Raw genomic sequence first — 18481 nt, 5'->3', positions numbered from 1 at the left:
TTGGCAAGTTTCCTTGCTCTTCTAAAGGCTGATCTCTACTCAACCACATCTTTTGCTAAATCTTGAGAAATCACTATTGTATTTTGTGAGGTTTCAGAGTAGCAGCCGTGTTAGTCTGTATCCGCAAAAAGAACAGGAGTACTTGTGGCACCTTAGAGACTAACAAATTTATTAGAGCATAAGCTTTCGTGGACTACAGCCCACTTCTTCGGATGCATACAGAGTGGAATCCGAAGAAGTGGGCTGTAGTCCACGAAAGCTTATGCTCTAATAAATTTGTTAGTCTCTAAGGTGCCACAAGTACTCCTGTTCTTTTTATTGTATTTTGTGACATTCCCCCAAACAGTTCTGTGTCTTCATGAGCTAGCTGCATTATTTTTCCTTTTACAGTAAATCTGAAAAATTTGACAATCAGTGCATGATGCTTTGGCTTGTCAGGTCATCTTAGGAGCCCGGGACCTACGTGTGTTTCTAAATCATATTTAAAATCATCCGGCAGACTGAGCACTTCTGTAAGAAGCCAGGGAACAAATTCTAGTGGTTTGCCTTTCTCTGCATCTTCCGGTATTCCTGTAATTCTCAAATTATTGCAGTGAGCCCTTTCCTCAAAGTCTGCCTCTTTAGATTTAGGAGAAGATAAGTCTGTTAGGCTTCTCTTCACTTTGGTAGCGAGTCCTTGTACCTGATCTTCCACTGAGGATATTCTCATTTTTGCTTCATTCACCTGTCCTGTCAGAGTTTGTAGAGAGGAGTTAATTGAGGTAACAGTCAATTGTATTGTGGCTGTTGTTCCCTTGATATCTAATGCACCTGCAGCAACTTTCTCCAGCAAAGCCACCACAGACACCGTGCCTGCATCAGCCACCTGGTTCAGGGGCCGAAGGGGGTGGTCTCTGTTTTCTTTGTATTTAAGCCACTTGCAGAGCCCACAGCAGTCAATTATTTGTCTCCTGACATTCCAGGGTTTTTGAGGTACCTGTTCCTTCACTGGGGTAAGGAGTCAGTCAGGGGCCATGGTTGCTGGATGGAAATGGATATTAGCTGAATGCTCTGGAGGTCAAGGGATGTGCTCCTCCATGTTGTGTAGCACCCCTTGGAGTCCAGAAATCCACATTTACACATTTATAAATCAGCATTGGAGTTGGGTAGAATCACACAAGTGTAAAATGGATTCGAGATCTAAATTGGGGTATTAGTATTTTGCTATGTACTTGCTTTTGCAGCTGAAACAGTGGGTCAGTAGTAGCCAAAACAGTAGAAATCTGAAAAAAGAATCGTAAACTCATCATATGATTACACATTCCTCTGAAGTAACAATACAGGTGGCTTTAGTAAAGATAGGACTTTTTAGACACTAACTATGCTCAACCGTTGATACCTGGATAGAAACACATGATCTGTATGCAGGGGATAAGAGTGGTAGGTTGTCCTATAGGGCAGGAAGGTGTGATAATCACTTGAAAATCAGTCCTGCTTTAATTAAAGAAAGAGAAAGTCTAATGGTCACCAAACAAGGCATAGTTTCCAAAGTTTTTTTCACACACTTTTTAACCTCCGTGTTAACGACATTTTGAAAGAGCAAATAATTGATTGGTTTTCAGTTTGCTGGCCAAACCACAATACCCGAAGGAAAAAATAAATCTGCTCCTTTCAAACTTAGTGATTTTTTCCCTCTACATTTTTCTTGCTGAAAAAAAATTCATTTGTGTTGAACAAAACAAGATGGGTCAATTTGAACTGACATTTTCTAAATGAACCGGAAACAAACCATTTTTACTTTTTCAAACTTTTCTTCCTCATTTTTTATTTATCTGAAACTATTTGCAAATTAGGTTGGAATTCGACTAATAGATTTAGTCGCTCTGAAATGGCATTTGTTGATTAATTTACTATCTGCTGAAAATCTTTTGCTCAGCTCTCCATGGAAGTTTTGAGGCTTGCTGACTTGCTGGAAATTTTCAATCTCCATAAGAACATAAGAGTGGCGATACTATGTAAGACCAAAGGTCCATCTAGCCTAGTATCCTGTCTTCCAACACTGGCCAATGCCAAGTGCCCCAGAGGGAATGAACAGAACAGGTAATCATCAAGTGATCCATCCCCTGTCTCCCATTCCTAGCTTCTGGCAAACAGAGGCTTAGGACACCATCCCTGCCTGTCGTGGCTAATAGCCATTGATGGACCTATCCTCCATGAATTTATCTAGTTCTTTTTTCAACCCTGAATCCATTACGTACAGTGGAAGAAATTATAATCTCTGTAACTTCAGCATTGCACTGTTTGTCAAGATAGAAGACAAAGTTTCTAACACCCATGAAATCTCCTTTTTAACAAACTTAAGGAAAGTCTCGAACTAAAAAGTTTTTGTGTTTCGATAAGTTTAACATTTTTATTTTAGTTCAAAACCATTAGGTATTTACACCAACTGTAGCTCTGTCTTTGGAACTCCCTGCCTCTAACACCATCTCTGGTCTAAAGATTTCATTTCCCATTCTTCTACCCACCATTTCCCTTTCTAATGTAGGTCATAGACATACTACATACTAGACTGCAAACTGTCAAATTAATAGGGCTGAGAACCTGACCTTCCCCCTTACAAGTGTCTCTCTAAAACCCAAAGGCACATTTTAGTTTCAACTTAGGAGTCAAGGACAACACTTTTTCCTCATCTACTGTACCCTTCATTTATACAGACTGTCACTGTACTTCAGCACTGGGTTGTAGGATTGATATTCAATCCAGGATTGATTTGTTGAAAATACAGGAACATAATCTGTTATTGGATATTTGTTTCTTAATATACCAATTCCCGTCCACTGGATTTTCAGAAGGAGGTGGAGCTAGTGTTAGTATAGTTCAGATTGCTAAACATTTGTTCTAATTTGTATGTCTTCATGTTTTTTTAAAGTTAATTTACAGCTTAACAGTCAGAAATATCTTAAAGTGGGAACAAAAAAAGGACAAATTCTATTCCTGCAACAAAAGTTTGACCTAGAAAGTAGAGTGCAAGCGGTACAGCATATATGTGTAAATGGAATTGAATTAACTGCTATTTCCTTCTTTTCTAGCTTTCTCTTTTTCTTTTTACTTTCTTGTTTTTAATTCTTCTATTTGTACCATTCTTTCTGTTTCAAAAGAAAGAGTATGTTTACACTGCACACTCCTTTTGGTGGTGTTTAGAGTACATACACAACACGCCTCCCAAGAACAAGTGTATATAGCAGTTTTGATGGTGAGGCACTGGTTAGGTGAGTAGACACTCCTGAATCCATGGGTGTGTACCCCACAGGGTTCTCTATTTACCCAAGCAGTTTCTCCCCATCTACACTGTGATTTTTAGCAGTATAATGTCCTGCTGCCTCACTCTGCTGGAGTCTTTCCCTACCACAGGTGGGGAAAGGCTCCAGTAGTACCCTGAAGCGGGGAAAGACTCCAGCAGTAGGGAGCGGCCAGAACTTTCTTCCCTGCTGTGAAAGACTCTGGCAGCAGGAAAAGCTCTGCAAGGGGAAGGCAGCAAGGAAAGGCTCTGGTATCTCCCTCCTGCTGACCATTTCTCACTGTCTTCCCCCCAACCAGAGCCTTCCACTGACACATGTAGCTATATAAGGTAGCGTAGATGCAGCCTGCTTTTCACTGCAGTGTAGTAACACATGTCCAACATGCCACCACCAGTAGTATGCAGTGTAGAAGTAGCCAAAGAGTAAGAGAGAGTTGTTTCATTCTTCGGGGATGCAGTGCTCATCTTCTGCTTCACTTTGACTGCTGCTGGTAGTTAGTTTTGAGCTTTGGAAGTAAGTGTTGGAGAAAAGAGGGATTAATTGCAGGAACAGTCATCCTAAAAGTAGTCAGTAAGAGAGTATTGCTGCCTGTCAGAAGGCGGAGGAGAAATATACTCATTCTCATGCTCTGAGATGCAAAACTTAATTAATAGGATATTCTGTTTCTGCACTGTCTGTTTCTGATAGTGATTAAAAGTCTGGTACGTTTAGGGCACTCAAGATTCATGCCTGACAGATCAAAAGTCCAACTGTTTAGAAAGGTTTTTTAATGTTCTGTGCTCTAAGAGCAAATATGTAAATAGTGAAATGATCGTGTCTCTTGGTGCTGGAGTGGTTTCTAAGTCAGTGGGATGCGAATTTGTTTTTGTATTATAGTTAATATTTGTGTATTAATGAAATAATTTCAATGCAATACTTTGCACAAAGATTTCAGATGCAGATCTTCAAAGTACAGTTTAAACAATTCCTAGATTCTAGCATGGTTATATTATTTAAAAGATTCAAGACAATATTTCTAAATCTTTCATGGACAATTTTTTTTTCTTCTACATTTCAGGTACAAATATAACTAAATGTGTTGCAAGATATTCTGCAACCTTGTGCAACTAAAAACCTACAATATCCTTAGTGCATTGGAGTTTTGTGTCCCTTGTTGCCCTGTGGGTTATTGTAAAGTTATTTGGTTCTTTCTCCTGTTTGTAAAACATGAAACACAAACGGAAAACTGAACACAGTTTGTGAGAATTCTATATAGCTTTTCTTTACTAAGTCTTTATAATGTGTTGCAGCATATATGTGGTTGGAGTAGAGGGCTGGGAGCCAGGAACCTTGGATTCTATTCCCATCTTTCCTACTGTCTTTATTGTGTGACTGTGAATACATCATCCACTGTAATTCAGTGTCTCGGTTTCCCCATCTGTAAAATTGCAATAATATCCACTTCATAGAGTTTTTTGAGTCTTTACAAATATAAAGTGCTTTGAGATCCTGGACTAAAGATGCTACATAAATGCTAAGTAGTAGTAGTAGTGCTATTACCAATTATTCATACATTTATAATATTAGTGACTTACAGGGTACTTAACACTGTGGCACTTATGCTTTACAAAATACTTCCTTTAAAATCAAATGAGAATGCCATGAGCATATGACAAGAGAGCATACACTACACTCAAATTTAATTAGTGATAAAAATTGCTGCAAATATATTTAACACAGTTCACTAATAGCTAATGGCCACTGCCATGTAGTCCTTACAAGTTAGACCAGGAGGGATATGGCCTTTCCTTTTCATTTGTATATCACCCATTGTCAGGAAACCACAAGGCTCCACTGTAACTCAGCTGAACTCTGCACTAGTGAAGCCAATAGACCCACCACTGATGTCTGAGCAATTCAAATCTTGTATATTTTTGGGTTCTACCATGCCCCAAACAGTCCATAATGGTTGGCTTATTTGTAAACCAGCAAATATGATTGTGTGGTATGGCTTTCCAGTGAGAGTCACAGATGAGATTTGCATCCGCTCCTGGTTAGTGGCAGCTGGAGTATTGGCACCCTGATAAAGGAATGCTGACCAGATCATACTCACTTTCCAGAAAAATCCACCTCAGTTTGACCCAGTTCTATATGTTGTTAGACCAAACATTTCACACTTGTTTCCTTTGTGGTCTTTGCTCCCACCGTGACTAATAATTAGTTCTGGCCAATTGTGCATATACTACATATTGTAGATAAGAGTCACTAGTTGGTCCAGGGACCTGCCTCTGATACCTTCTCATGTAAGTTGGTTGAGTTCCTGTTAAAACCCAGTTATGAGCTTCACTTTTTACCATTGACATGGTTTTGAAATAAAAGGGTACTCTGTGAGTGTTTGATAGCAACCAACTCCAGAACACACTAGGAAGAAGGATAGATATGAACTTTCTGACTATCCTAGGAAATTTTGCTACACCATCAGATGCACCCATAAAAAGCTCTCCAACTGCCATTTGTCAATGGCTCTCACTTCATGGTCTAGGGATCATCTATAGCAGCTGAGGTGGGGTCCCTGATGTCAAAGGTCCAAGTTACATATTCTCTCGAAGGAGAGCCCATGAGAGAAGGTCTTGCAGTGGATTGTCAGAAATTGGTAGTGGATAAGAAAGAGCTCTGTTCCCAGAACAGAAAGCTCTTTCCGTGGGTGTGGAGTGATACACCTTGACTGTTGTGAACTGTCTTGGTAATGAATCATTACAGGATGATGATCTAAGGTAAAATTTTCCAAAGTATGTAAGTCATCTAGAAACCTAAATCCCATTTTCAAAGCGGTTTAGGAATTTAGGCGCTTAAGGCTCATTGAAGATCATTGAGACTTAGGCTCCTAAGTTATTTAGGTGCGTTTTAAATATTTTACCCATAGCTCATATTCATTCTGGTCTGTCTGTGAGAACTGGTAGTGAGGCTCAAGTCAATCCTAAAATATATACTCGTTCCCTAACTGTAGTGTGTTTGATGTGTCCCATCTTCTAGTCCTTACAGACTGTTCGCTCACCTGAAGTGCCCCAAAGATAGTAATGGTGAAGTAGCTTGGAGTAAATGATACTTGAAGAGCCTGGAACTAGCTATTCGTACTAGTTAAATGGATCCCTTAAGATCTGTGAGGAAATGTACATTGTGTATTTACAGTAATAACAATGATAAATATAAGTCTAAGCTTCTCCACTGGTCAGGGAACCAGGTAGGCTACCTGTGAACAGGAGGATATGACAATTAATAGGAAATGATGATGGAATTATATACATGTTGAATAGGATGGTGGAGTGATGGTAATCTCTAAGGATATGTCTACGCAACAAAGGAAAACCAGCAGTTGGCCTATGCCAGCCATCTGCAGGATGGGTCCCAGAGCTCAGGCTCCAATTCAAGCCTGGAAGTCCACACAGCAAAGAAATAGCCCCACAGCCCAAGCCCCATGAGCCTGAGTCAGCTAGCATGGGCTAGCCACGGGTATCTAGTTGCTGTGTAGACATACTATAAATGTGAAGTAGCCACGGAGTGACTGTGCAAACAAGGGATGACATCATGGCCGCATTGAACTAAATGGCAATTTTGTTAATGACTTCACTGGGGCTAGAATTTAATCCCAGTTTTGGGGAATCTCTCCGTCTAGAGCAGTGGTTCTCAAACTTTTGTACTGTTGACCCCTTTCACATAGCAAGCCTCTGAGTGCGACTCCCCCCTTATAAATTAAAAACATGTTTTTATATGTTTAACACTATCATAAATGCTGGAGGCAAAGCAGGGTTTGGGGTGGAGGCTGACCTCTTGCAACATCCCATTTAATAACCTCACGCCCCCCTGTGGGGTCCCAACCCCCAGTTTGAGAACCCCTGGTCCAGAGCAAAAAGCCTTTACTGAGAAATTGTGTATTCTTATTTATGACACCCACTATCCTTCCTTCCCTGAGTTGACCCTATCCTCTTGGTGCCCCACTTGTAAGCCACTTGAAGTAGGCATCATAGGCCTCGTTTTTCAGAAGTGCTGATCACCCAGATCTCCAATTTAAGTCAGTGGAAGCTGTAACATTGGGAGCTGTTGAAGTTTTCAGCACCTCTGAAAATTGGACATTGTGTCTTTTTATCTTTTTTAAGTGGTGCCCTTTCTTGGACACTGTAAAACAATAAATAATAATAAAACTCATGAAGAAAAAAGAGCCAGCAACATTGCTATCTGAGAGTAAACATAATGAGGCTTGAAAAAAAGAGTGCTTTTGGCTGGCCTTCACTTCTTGTAATATGTTTAGCAGCCCTCCAACAGTGAAGAGCTAAGGCAAGTATGTGTGTTTGATTATTCTTTAGACCTTGTGTCTTTCTGGGCTTTGGAGTGATTCCATGCAAAAACATTTATTCAGAAAACAGCAGCGAACTATTACCAGGCAACAGTCTGTCATAATGTATAGATCCATTCTTCAGTTATAAGTGGATGAGGAGAATGTCTTTTCTAATATTGCTGCAGGATGTACATTTATTTGGATTGACATATAAACATTATTGTAATGATTTGTTTGTGCATGCCGTTGATTGACTAAATGGGGGCATTGAGTTTTCCAGTTGCACTGCTTTTGAAAATTTTTGAAGGGAACCATTAATTAGGATCATCATCCAAATTCATGACTAGTGTAAGTAAGACTTCAGTGGACTGTCACATGGCCTGTTATTCCCAAAATTATTACTAAGGCCAATAATGTGTCAGATTATCTAATACAACCATTGAGTTGAGGCGAATCCATGTTGCAGTAGCAGCAGAGTCATTGCAGTTTCACTGCACAAATATGAAGGGAGATGGGCCTCGTATAGGTGGCAGGCAGGCTTGGGTGAGCAGCGATATCAGCTCCAACCTTTGCGAAATATGGTCACCCTATCTAGTCTGTGAGTTGCTGCTCGCCCAAGCACTGCCTGCCCCCTCGCGGGAAGAGGGACTCAGGCTAGTGGCTCAGGCCAGCCCCAAGCGGTGTCCCGTTTTGCCTTTGGGAAGTATGGTCACTCTGCCTCTACAAAACAGCTCTGCAACCTGGAGGTAGCATTCTTTTCCCCATTCCCTGAGGAAATATCCTCCATCCAACCCATTACTGGGGACTGGGTCCCTGAATTTAACTCTTATTCAGGAGAGTTTTGTTGGCAATAAATCTATTTAATTTCTTTTCAAACTTTAAATTGGAGAAAGTTAGACCTTGTGGAATAAAACATGTTTACACCAATTCTAAAGATTGCCTGCATTTTAAGTCCCCAGTTTCTTTTAAATATCTTGACTTAGTGTTTAACTACTGAAGTGAACAATTTATATGATCTCAGTTGTAAGCCTTTACTTAATCAAATCCTTGGTGGTGACTTAAATCACTGAATAGGATTACTATTCTTTCATACAGAGAAGATAAATTTAATTAAAATGTCAGTATTACCTAAATGCAATTATTTGTTCTAGAGTATGCCAGAGATTATTTCAGAGACCTCTTTTTTTAAACATTAGAAGTTACTATGACTAAGTGTATTTAGAAAGAAAAGGATTGAGAGTCATTGTCTGAGGAGTTTGTGGCAACTTGAGTCCATTAGCTCAAAATATGCTTCCTGCTATATCCATCCTTCACTTACGTGCACACAGAGTTCAACCTTTTTTATTTTTACAGGGAAATGCTGAAAAATATTAAAAAATAGGAATACATGAGGTTAATGTTAAAGTTACCCAGGCTATATAGTTTGTCATATTGTGCTACTCCCAGGAAGGCAGGATTGTGTTCGTGCCTTTGAATTTTGTGTAGCCCTACTCAGGTGGACAGATATTTGTTTAAATTCTCCAAATATAACAATTGTAAGATGTAGTATTTTAGACTGTTAGGTATAATAAGATAGTAGTCTTTATACAAGATCACTCTGTCCAGAATGAGCTGGAAGCTGCCTGCTCCTGGAGAAAGAGAGAGAGAGAGAGAAAACACAATAAAAAGACAGCACAATTTTTGATGTAGGTCTGACTACTTTAATCAGGGTTCAGTTAACTATTATGGTAATAGTAAAGGCTACTGTTTATAGGAAGATTGAGTGTTTTAGAGGTGTCCTTCCTATCCCAATGAATTTGAAAGAAGGCTGTGATTTAAAGGGAAGTGTTCAATATGAAAATCACATTTCCATATGAAAACTGTGACAGGTCACTGCTAAGGGACTGAAAGAGATTAGAGAAATTAAGTTGATCAAAGTGAAAGTTAAGTGGTCATGATTGCTGTCTGTAAATACCTACATGGAGAGAAGCTTTTAGATAGAGGCCTCTTCAGCAGAGAAAAGGGCTTGCCCACATGGTGGGATAGGGGATGCGCGCTGATTTTTACTGCTCAGTAACGTAGGCACTAACTGTTCCCTGATATAGCCTGAGTAACTTTAACATTAACCTGATGTATTCCCATTTTTTAATATTTTTCAGCATTTCCCTCTAAAAATAAAAAAGGATGAACTCAGCGCGCATATAAGTGAAGGATTAATATAGCAGGTCTACAAGGACCAATTAATGCATGACACATGAGTGGGCGTTAAAAATCACACAACCTTAGTGCATATTACTACTCTGTGTAGACAAGTCCAAAGATATAACAAGCTACGGTATTGCCAACTCTTGCATTTTTATCACGAGACTCACAATATTTGTTATTTTCTTAAAGCTTTGGCTACTGGAATTAAGTGATTATATTTGCATCCCAACTCTTTCTTTTTTTTTAAAAAAATGTCTCTAGCACTTGTGGTTGCAAAGAAAAGCTTGAAAATGTGATCTAAAGTTTGTTCAAAAGGCTTAAAAAACAGAACGCAAAATACCCTACCCCACAAGTCATCCCTCCCATAATTTTTAAGTCAATCTCAACATTTTGGAGGACCTAACTTTGAATGCTTTTGGTTGAAAATACTGAAGACCAATGTCTGTGAGGATAATTCAGCATTGGACTATTTAACAATGGATATTAGGATTCCCCATCATGTAGTCTTTAAATCAAGGGTAGATGTCTTTCTAAAAGATACACTTGAACTCAGCTAGAAATTGTGGACTTGATGCAGAAATTGTAACATGGACAAGCAATGTGATGTCCTGCAAAGATTAACTTTAAAAGTCAAAGTCACATATTTCAGTTCTAAGGTTGTAAAAAGTTTTTGAAAGCATTAACTTTGTGCCTTCAACTAAACCACCATCAAAGAAACATTTTAATATTTGAAGAAAAGAAAATGCTGGAAGCCTCTGATTTCATATAGCCAAAAGCCAGAGCAGAGTTTTGCAGGTAATAAACCTGGGGGGGGGGGGGAGGGGAATGCATAATAGAACTGCTAAAGCAGTCTAAACTATAGATATGCTAGAGGGCCCATATAATACTAGCAAACAGTTACAATTAAAATGACAGAGTATTACATTTTTGGTAATAAACTCTTCTCAAATTAAAGAAAAATCTGGTTGTCTCATGCTGATCTCTGTATGATGTTTCTGACTATTCTAAACCCTTTTTACAAAAAAGTGAGAAGGGCTTTTCATTAACTGCAATGCATCTTGCCTGTCTGTCTTATACAGCACATGATTCCAGAAAGGTGTAAAGGCTTTTATAACCGAATGTGTCAGTACTTACTGAATATTAGTACCTTTTCAGACACTTTCCTCTTTATTGTATTTCTCTCAATAGCTAAGAAACCTTTCCAGCCTGGATCTACGTCATATCACAGAACTGGATAATGAAACTGTGATGGAAATAGTGAAGAGATGCAAAAACCTTAGCTCCCTCAATCTCTGTCTGAACTGGATCATTAATGACAGGTAACTTAATTATACCATCTAACAGCAGTAAATCTCAGAGAGCAAAGTTAACCCATTGTATTGAATAATTGTAGTCAATGATGATTCATAGCCGTTTGGAGGGAAAGAACTCCTAAAAACTGATGTCTCTGTCTATGTTGGGTAAATCATCTAGACCCTTATTTTCTGGTGCATCTGTCATATTTTTTAACAGTAGAGAGTGAGTCATTATAAATGAATGAGGGCATTATTCAGTTTTTCTTGTAGATAAAGTCAGAATGTGCTCCTTGATTTGGTTGCTTGAGATTCAATACTTCTGCAAACAGGTGTGCAGCATTTGAACACTGCTCATGGGCACATAAAATCCAAACAAAAACATGAGTATGTAAGTAATGATAATTTATTTGTAGGTTCAGTTTGTGGAACTTGTATTTGTTAAAAGTTAGAGAACTGTAATACTGCCAGGCTTTTGGGGAAAAAAAATAGTGTGCATCAGTAATAATTACCTTTAGATTAACTTTAACTATGACTTTATAACTTTAATTGTTCCTGTTTCCTTCCTAAACTAATCTTATATTTAAAATTAAGAAAAACCTCATGGGAAATTTAAGTTTATGCCTTACATGGGGTGTAAAATATTGTTAAAACATGAGACTAAAAAGTTGGAAGAGTCTTTTAAAACAATTAGAAAATATATCAAAGCCACTCCTTTGAAGTGAAAAGCAACAAAAAATTCTTCCGAGTGAATTTCTACAAAAGTAGTTATAAATGCTGAAAATAGAGGCTTTAAGTAGAAGCCATGAGATATCCTTAAATTACAGTGGTTGTTCATAGTGCATTTCATATAACCATAAAGACATTGTTTAACAATTATAATATATTTCTCTTCCTGACCACAATCACAATTTTATTTTTAAACCTCTTCTTACAATCTTTTTTCTTTATCCATTAAAAAAATATACCTGAAATAAAAACATATTGTGTGGGAAGTAAGATTTTTGGTATATATTTGGGTGACTATCTTAATTAGTTTTCTGATTTTTCTTGAAATGCCCAACACATTTATTTTTAACTTCATTAAATTTTACTGATATTTTCTTTTTAATTCACACCAGAACCAATTCAATATTGTTTTAGAATTTTTATGGGAAAATGGGTAAAACCTTTTTGGATAAAGGTCTTCTTGCTCTCCCTGTGTGTTTATTTTTCAATGCCTAATATATGTTTGTGATGTACAGTACCATCATAGACCCCTAACATGCATACCAATTATACCTCAGATTCTGTCATCCTTAGCCTGAGTAATTAATTCCCTGGGTAATTAAATGGGTACAACACATGTAATAACATATTTTCTGATGTGAATGTGGGTAGATGAATTGGGACATTCAATCAGTGACCAACCTTTTCCTTCTGGAAAGGAAAACAATATAATGTGGTGTTAGAATAAAATATAGAATATAAAATTGTAGAAACAATAGAAGTTTAGATTTAAAAATTGTTTGACTGTAAATGTAAATAATTCAAGAGAAGAAAGGATGATAGTGAACTGGGTCAGAACAAGAAGCCTGTGAAAAATAACGTATAGGAGAGGAAATGACTTTTTTTTACATTATTCTCAAACTGCAGAAAAGAGGATTTCTTCCTCAAATGTAACTACTGCTTTGCTTGTAATAGAGCAATACTATAGTTTTTTCCTTCATTTGGAAAGGATCTATTAAATCTGTGAACTAGACTCACCAGCTGTATTGTGATAGTTCAAGAATAGTCTGCTGAAAGTTCTCACTCATCAGATACACAGCTGTCACTCCATTCGTCATTCTTACATTATAGCTAAAGTATGTGTTTCAGTGATCTAAAATAGGAGACCTCTTCTAATGTAGATTACAGTACATAGGCACAGTACAATGAAGTAAATTATGGATGCCATGATAGACTTAACTGTAAAATTTTCTTGCTTATGTGGGTTTAACTCAGGCACTTAATAATATTGTACTTCAGATCATTTGATTGCATTTAATTGTAATAGTTCTTGTTGTATATAAGGACTTATTGTACAATGCCAAGTTCGTTTATCTTAATGTCTTAATGGAAAATTTTAGAATAACAGAGGAAAACTGTAGAAGAAAAATTTAAACTTAAAGGACAGAGTTATTTTTTATTTTTAATTACATGCTTACACATACTATTTAGCAGGATTAAGAAATATTTCTTTTAAATAAATCGGTATAAATCTAATTCTTCACATCAAGTTTAATTACAAGTTCAACATCTTTTCCATAGAGGGCAAAAACGTGCTGTTGTATTTAAACCTTTCAAGTGACTACTATTGTCTATTAATTCTTTGTTGTTATGCATTGATTTCTGTTCATAAATACTTTGATTTACCTGCAATTTTTCATCATCAGTATGTAATTGTGATACAAAACAGACAATGACTATTTAAATTAATCTCAAAAAGCAAATCTTTTTGTGTTGATTGAAGAATTATTACTACTTGGCACAGACAATAGAAAGTTGTTGCCAGTTGCTTTGCATATGAATTAATTTTAACTATGACATAAGTAAGATGAAGTGCCGATACGTATTTTTATTTTTCCAGAATCATGATTCAATCTCTTGACATTAACCTTAGCACATAAGCGTAAATTAAATGTAAGCTGAGCTTATGAAAAAAAGGCTGATACCAAAGTATTCCTCCCAACGATTAAAATTAAGCTTCTAGGCTATTATGCACTACTCCCATTAATTTCATTGTGCGTTGTGCATCTGAATCCCCTAGTCAGCTTTGAAAATCTCTGCTATAGTATTCTCTTGGAGCCTCTAAGATAGTTGAAATATATATATTTTTGTTTTAATACAACATTACACAATTTTTTCAATTTCACATCCTGTTTTGTAGTAAAGGTACTTTTCTATGGCATGTAGGCTAGAGATAGCACATTTTCTGATGTATTTGTCTGGCACACTGAATTAATTGTTTTAAGAAGCTTCATGAGAACAATCCTCCCTTATTCTGATGTCTGTAGCAATCTGTATCTTGGCCAGAGGGAGATGCTGGAAAATAAAATCTGTCTTAATTATGCTATAGTCACAAATGCCACTTCCTCCCTAGCCTATGTAATTTGAGAACTGATTTTAGATTTCCTCTATTATTAATGTATTTGATGAACAACTTTAGTACAGGGGTTCCTATAAAGGGCAACTGTCACTTTTCATTAGTTGGTTTGTTTGGTCGTTTTAATGTGGAAACAGAAACAATGAGATGCAGAAACCATAGTATGGTTAAATGCAGAACCTGCAACTTTATTTCATAAGTAAAATTTAGCTGGGATAAAACACCCCAAACTGCCTGGCAGGGCTGTTCCAGTGCGTACCTCAAATGACACCAACGGCCTTGATATAATATAAACTAGAGAGTGAGTATGAAAGCCATCCCACCTCTACACCCACGGGCTTGCCAAGGGACTGTGGCTGGGGCATGTGAAGAGGAAACACAGGGAACACTTCTTGAGCTTCTTCCAGCCAAGATCTCCTGTCTCAACTGAAGAGTGTCTTCAGTACTCCAGCTCCACCAAAGGCCCACCCCAGATAGTTCTGATGAACTTCCCGCCCCCCCCCCCCCAACCCTTAGAAATCTGGTGTTGCCTTCTCCTTTCCATAGCATCCTGGTATTGCCTTTCACTATTTGTACCTTGCCTGATCAAAAGTCAGCCAAGATAGACTACCTGGGATTCTCCACACTTTTGTGCAACATGATTGTTTATCACTTTGCCATATGCGCATGCTAGTACCCCAGCAGGATAGGATGCATACCCTCTTCCTTGAAATTGTCAGTGTCTGTGTATGGTTTAGCTCACATGTGGTACTAAGAGAAAAATGAGATTCGTTCTTCCCTCCTTGTCCACCTCCTCTCAAACCTAAATATTTATGAGCTCAATTTACGGAGAGATTGCATCCCAAAATTGTATCCAAATTGAAGTCTCATGGCTCCAAGTTACTGGTCCAGCTAAAAATCTGATATTTGAATGTACTGGTATGCTTTAGAAAAGCATTAGATGGATAGAATATTGTTCCTGGAAGGTATAATACACAGTATATTGTAACTGTGTGAAATTTCATAACTCGCCACCTTCTGAAAGAGGGAAATGTTTATTTCAGATAGTATAAAATTGGTGCACACTGGGAGTATGAGCATTATATAAATCCTTGTAGTAGGTCTAACCACTAATTAGAAATAGGGGAACTGCTCCTCAAAATGTACTCCTTCGTATTGGATTTTCTCTCTTTCTAGGGCTGGGATCTCTTATAGTGTGCCATATTATAAAATAGGAATCCTTATTGTCTTGTGCTTCTTTCTGGAGTGTCTCAGCTTGAGAGAATGGCTTTTTGTGGTTGGAGTCCAGGGATCCAGAGGAGCATTTCCCAGTCTCACTCTTGTAGAAGAAGGTAGGATTATATTCCCTGTCTCCTAGTAGACATGAGAGGAGAAATGGTCTTGCATGTTTGATGGCCCTTTCGAGGCTGAGAATAGGGAAAACTGACCATTCCCTGAAGATCAAAAAAGGAACAATCACAATTTCCTGAAGTGTTTGGACGGAGGCTTAGAAGATGCCTCTAGAAGACAAGGGCAGGAGCTGCTGTTGTTTTGGAGGTAGGAAGTCCTATGGGAGAAGTCATTTAAGTGGGTTTTATCAATTTTGTATCAAAACCAGTTAGTTTTGCTGCTTTTGCACTGAGTTTCACTATGAGGATTTGGATTTGTTTGTGTAAAACAAAAACTTAAAAGTGAAACTCTTTTAGTTGAAGTGTTGAAAGCATGCAAACCAAACATACTGGTAAAGTTGCATGTAATCTGGTTGACAAAAAACTAGACTTTTTGTTCAGCTTTAAGGTATAATGGTGAATAACCATAAAATGCATTTGAGCATTTGATGTGGAACAGCAGTGAAATGAGGACAGACACATGGATGAATTTTAAGTGGCGGGCCACAATTTTTATTAATCTTAAATACAAGGGAGGGGCACTACCTATCCATGACTCATACAATCCTATGCCAGGCATTTAATTGGTTCCGGTGTAGGTGTTACAGGGCTTCTACCTTATGACCTGTCACTTGCGTGGTAGGCTCTCCTCAGCCTGCACCCCCAGGATTCAACTTGCTCTGGATCCAACACACATACCCCTGCAAGAGGAACAAAGGGTGCAGAAGGGTGGGGACCTCAGCTCCAGGAAAGCCACAAAGTCTTACTGACCCCATCACCAAAATCCCAGGTCTTTCACCTCTGGGAATTCATTTTGTTATTTTAACTGCACAGGAAACCAGATGCAAGTTGTGATGAATTAAGAACTTGACCAAGTTCCTCAGTTAAGTACCAAGTGTATTGTTACTTAACCTACTGTGGCTTGAAAGTGTGTGCAAGGAAGGCGTAAAACTCCCTGGCCCATGGGTGAAAAAATTCCTTCCTGATCCCCAAATGGGAAATTGACTAAACCTGCAGCAGGTGCGAGGCCAGATTCCCATTCCTAGTTTGGGGTGGGTAGGGTGGGCTGCTGGAACAGAGTTGAAAGATGCTCCCCATTGCCCCTGCACCAGGTTAAATCCTGGGAGCTGAGGAATGCTGGCCAATCAGCATCCCTCTCCCCAAACTGGTCAATGTGTGCCAGAGGAGTTATCTGGTGTCCCTCAGTGAGTGTCTCCCTCCCTCACTGCTGGGCCTTTCACTACCAGTCCCATAAAGTTCCTCCACCCGCTGAGGTGGGTGGGTGGCATTTGCAGATTCTTTGGCAAAAGTTATTCAAAGTTTGTAAAACTGCATTTCAGATGCAAAGTATCTTTACCTGAAATCACTAGTACTGGGGCAATGCACCAGTACATCTACAATGTTAATTCCTCCTAGCTGCACAGTGCCATCTCCCATTATGCCGCGACCGTGGCATTTCTTGTTTTCAGGGATTTAAGCCTTCAGCGTGCAAGACTTTCACATGTCTCATATACCCTGTAAATCATCTCCACATGCAGAAACTCATAAGATCTATTGATTATTTTTCATGTTTTATTAAAGCTATTTTGTCATAAGAAGCCTGTATCTTCAAGGCAAGCATAGAGAAATAAATTCATTTTCATTTTTACCTACAGGAAAAATATGTTCACTTAAGATAACTTTGAATTAGTTTTAATATGTAAAGAAAATAGGTTTCTTGTCATGACAAATAAACCAGTCTGTCAGAAGCTGAGGGCTAAATAGGAACTTGAAAATAGTTTATTTTAAAATGGCTTATTAGGAAATCTAAATGTGTTGAATACCTGAATAGGTATTCAAAGTTGCTCTGAACTTGTACAGTATATGTATCACTTAGGTAAAATAAAATGTGGAAAGAATTCCTTACTACCTGTTTCAAATATGAAGGAAATAAAAAACTGTTGTCAATTCCATTAATAGACAGACTTGGGGGAAATGGTCATTATACATTATTAGGTCATTTTGTATCCATACTTTATAATCTGATGGGTACAAACAGGAGATCTCTGTGCACCTTAGGTGCTGTAACATGTTCTGACACTTTATTTAAATATTTCTATTGACACCAATATTTTCTGCTTGCTTTCTTTTTACATCAAATTTCAGTTGATTCAATAAAAATGGTGACATTTGGAAATAAAATTAATGGGGGATTTGAGCAAGTGGTGGTTTACCAAATGTTTGCAGAGTGCCCCATAGTATGTCATTTTCCAAGAAAGGTTTTGTGAACTTGTGCTATGTGTTGTATCTATAAATGATCAAGGATCAGGCAGCAGATAATCTATTATTCTTTTGTAAAAGTCATGTCACAGTGCACTTGGAATTGCAGTTCATGTCAATTTCAATATTACTTAATCACCTAGAGATAAGTTTAAAAGCTATCCAAATGAAACAAAACTATATACTAACTATGGCACACACAAAGTAGATTTTGTTTTACAGAACTTTTAGTTTATCTTAAACTGGGGTGCTCTGGAAAGGAGAGATGTAATTTTCACTCAAATTTTTGGTTCAAGGCTTGAGCAATTTTTGTTTTTCCCTCCATGAATGGCAATGAAATCTTTGGCATATTACGGGCTGTATAAATTGCCTTTCATACTAAAACACTCTATTGGTAGTATTTGCACCACAGATGCTCTGTCTATGTCTACTGTGATCAACATCAGTTTTGAGTGGAGAGGGAACATTACAGGTTTTTGTTTTTATTTTTAAATCATTACTAGAAAGTTGAGGCAAATACTTTTTATTGGTGTAACTTTGTTTCTCTTAGCCAAGAGCATGTTGCACTTTTTCCACTGTATAAGAGAAGACAGAATCAGTGGGCATGGGAAGAGTAGCCGCTAAAAAGATACAACTGAAACTGGAAGCAGAGAGGAAGAACTCGG

The 18481-nt window shown here is 38.0% G+C and overlaps 1 protein-coding gene across 4 annotated transcripts in view; it reads left to right on the top strand.

Moving 5' to 3' along the window:
• The window catches only part of FBXL17 (F-box and leucine rich repeat protein 17), a 461401-nt gene that overhangs the window by 164173 nt on the left and 278747 nt on the right, over positions 1–18481 (top strand). For all 4 annotated transcript variants that reach the window (XR_010588817.1, XM_024106734.3, XM_024106733.3 and 1 more), the window contains one exon: positions 10963–11093. Coding sequence is in view for 3 of the 4 variants with exons in the window: in XM_024106734.3 (XP_023962502.2) it covers positions 10963–11093 (131 nt within the window). In the remaining variant the exon portion in view is untranslated. The remainder of the gene's footprint in view (positions 1–10962; positions 11094–18481) is intronic.

Source organism: Chrysemys picta, chromosome 6 (genome assembly GCF_011386835.1).
Source record: "Chrysemys picta bellii isolate R12L10 chromosome 6, ASM1138683v2, whole genome shotgun sequence".
Lineage (NCBI taxonomy): Eukaryota > Metazoa > Chordata > Testudines > Emydidae > Chrysemys > Chrysemys picta.
Note: the sequence above shows the minus strand (reverse complement) of the source record. Positions and strands in the feature narration are given on the sequence as shown.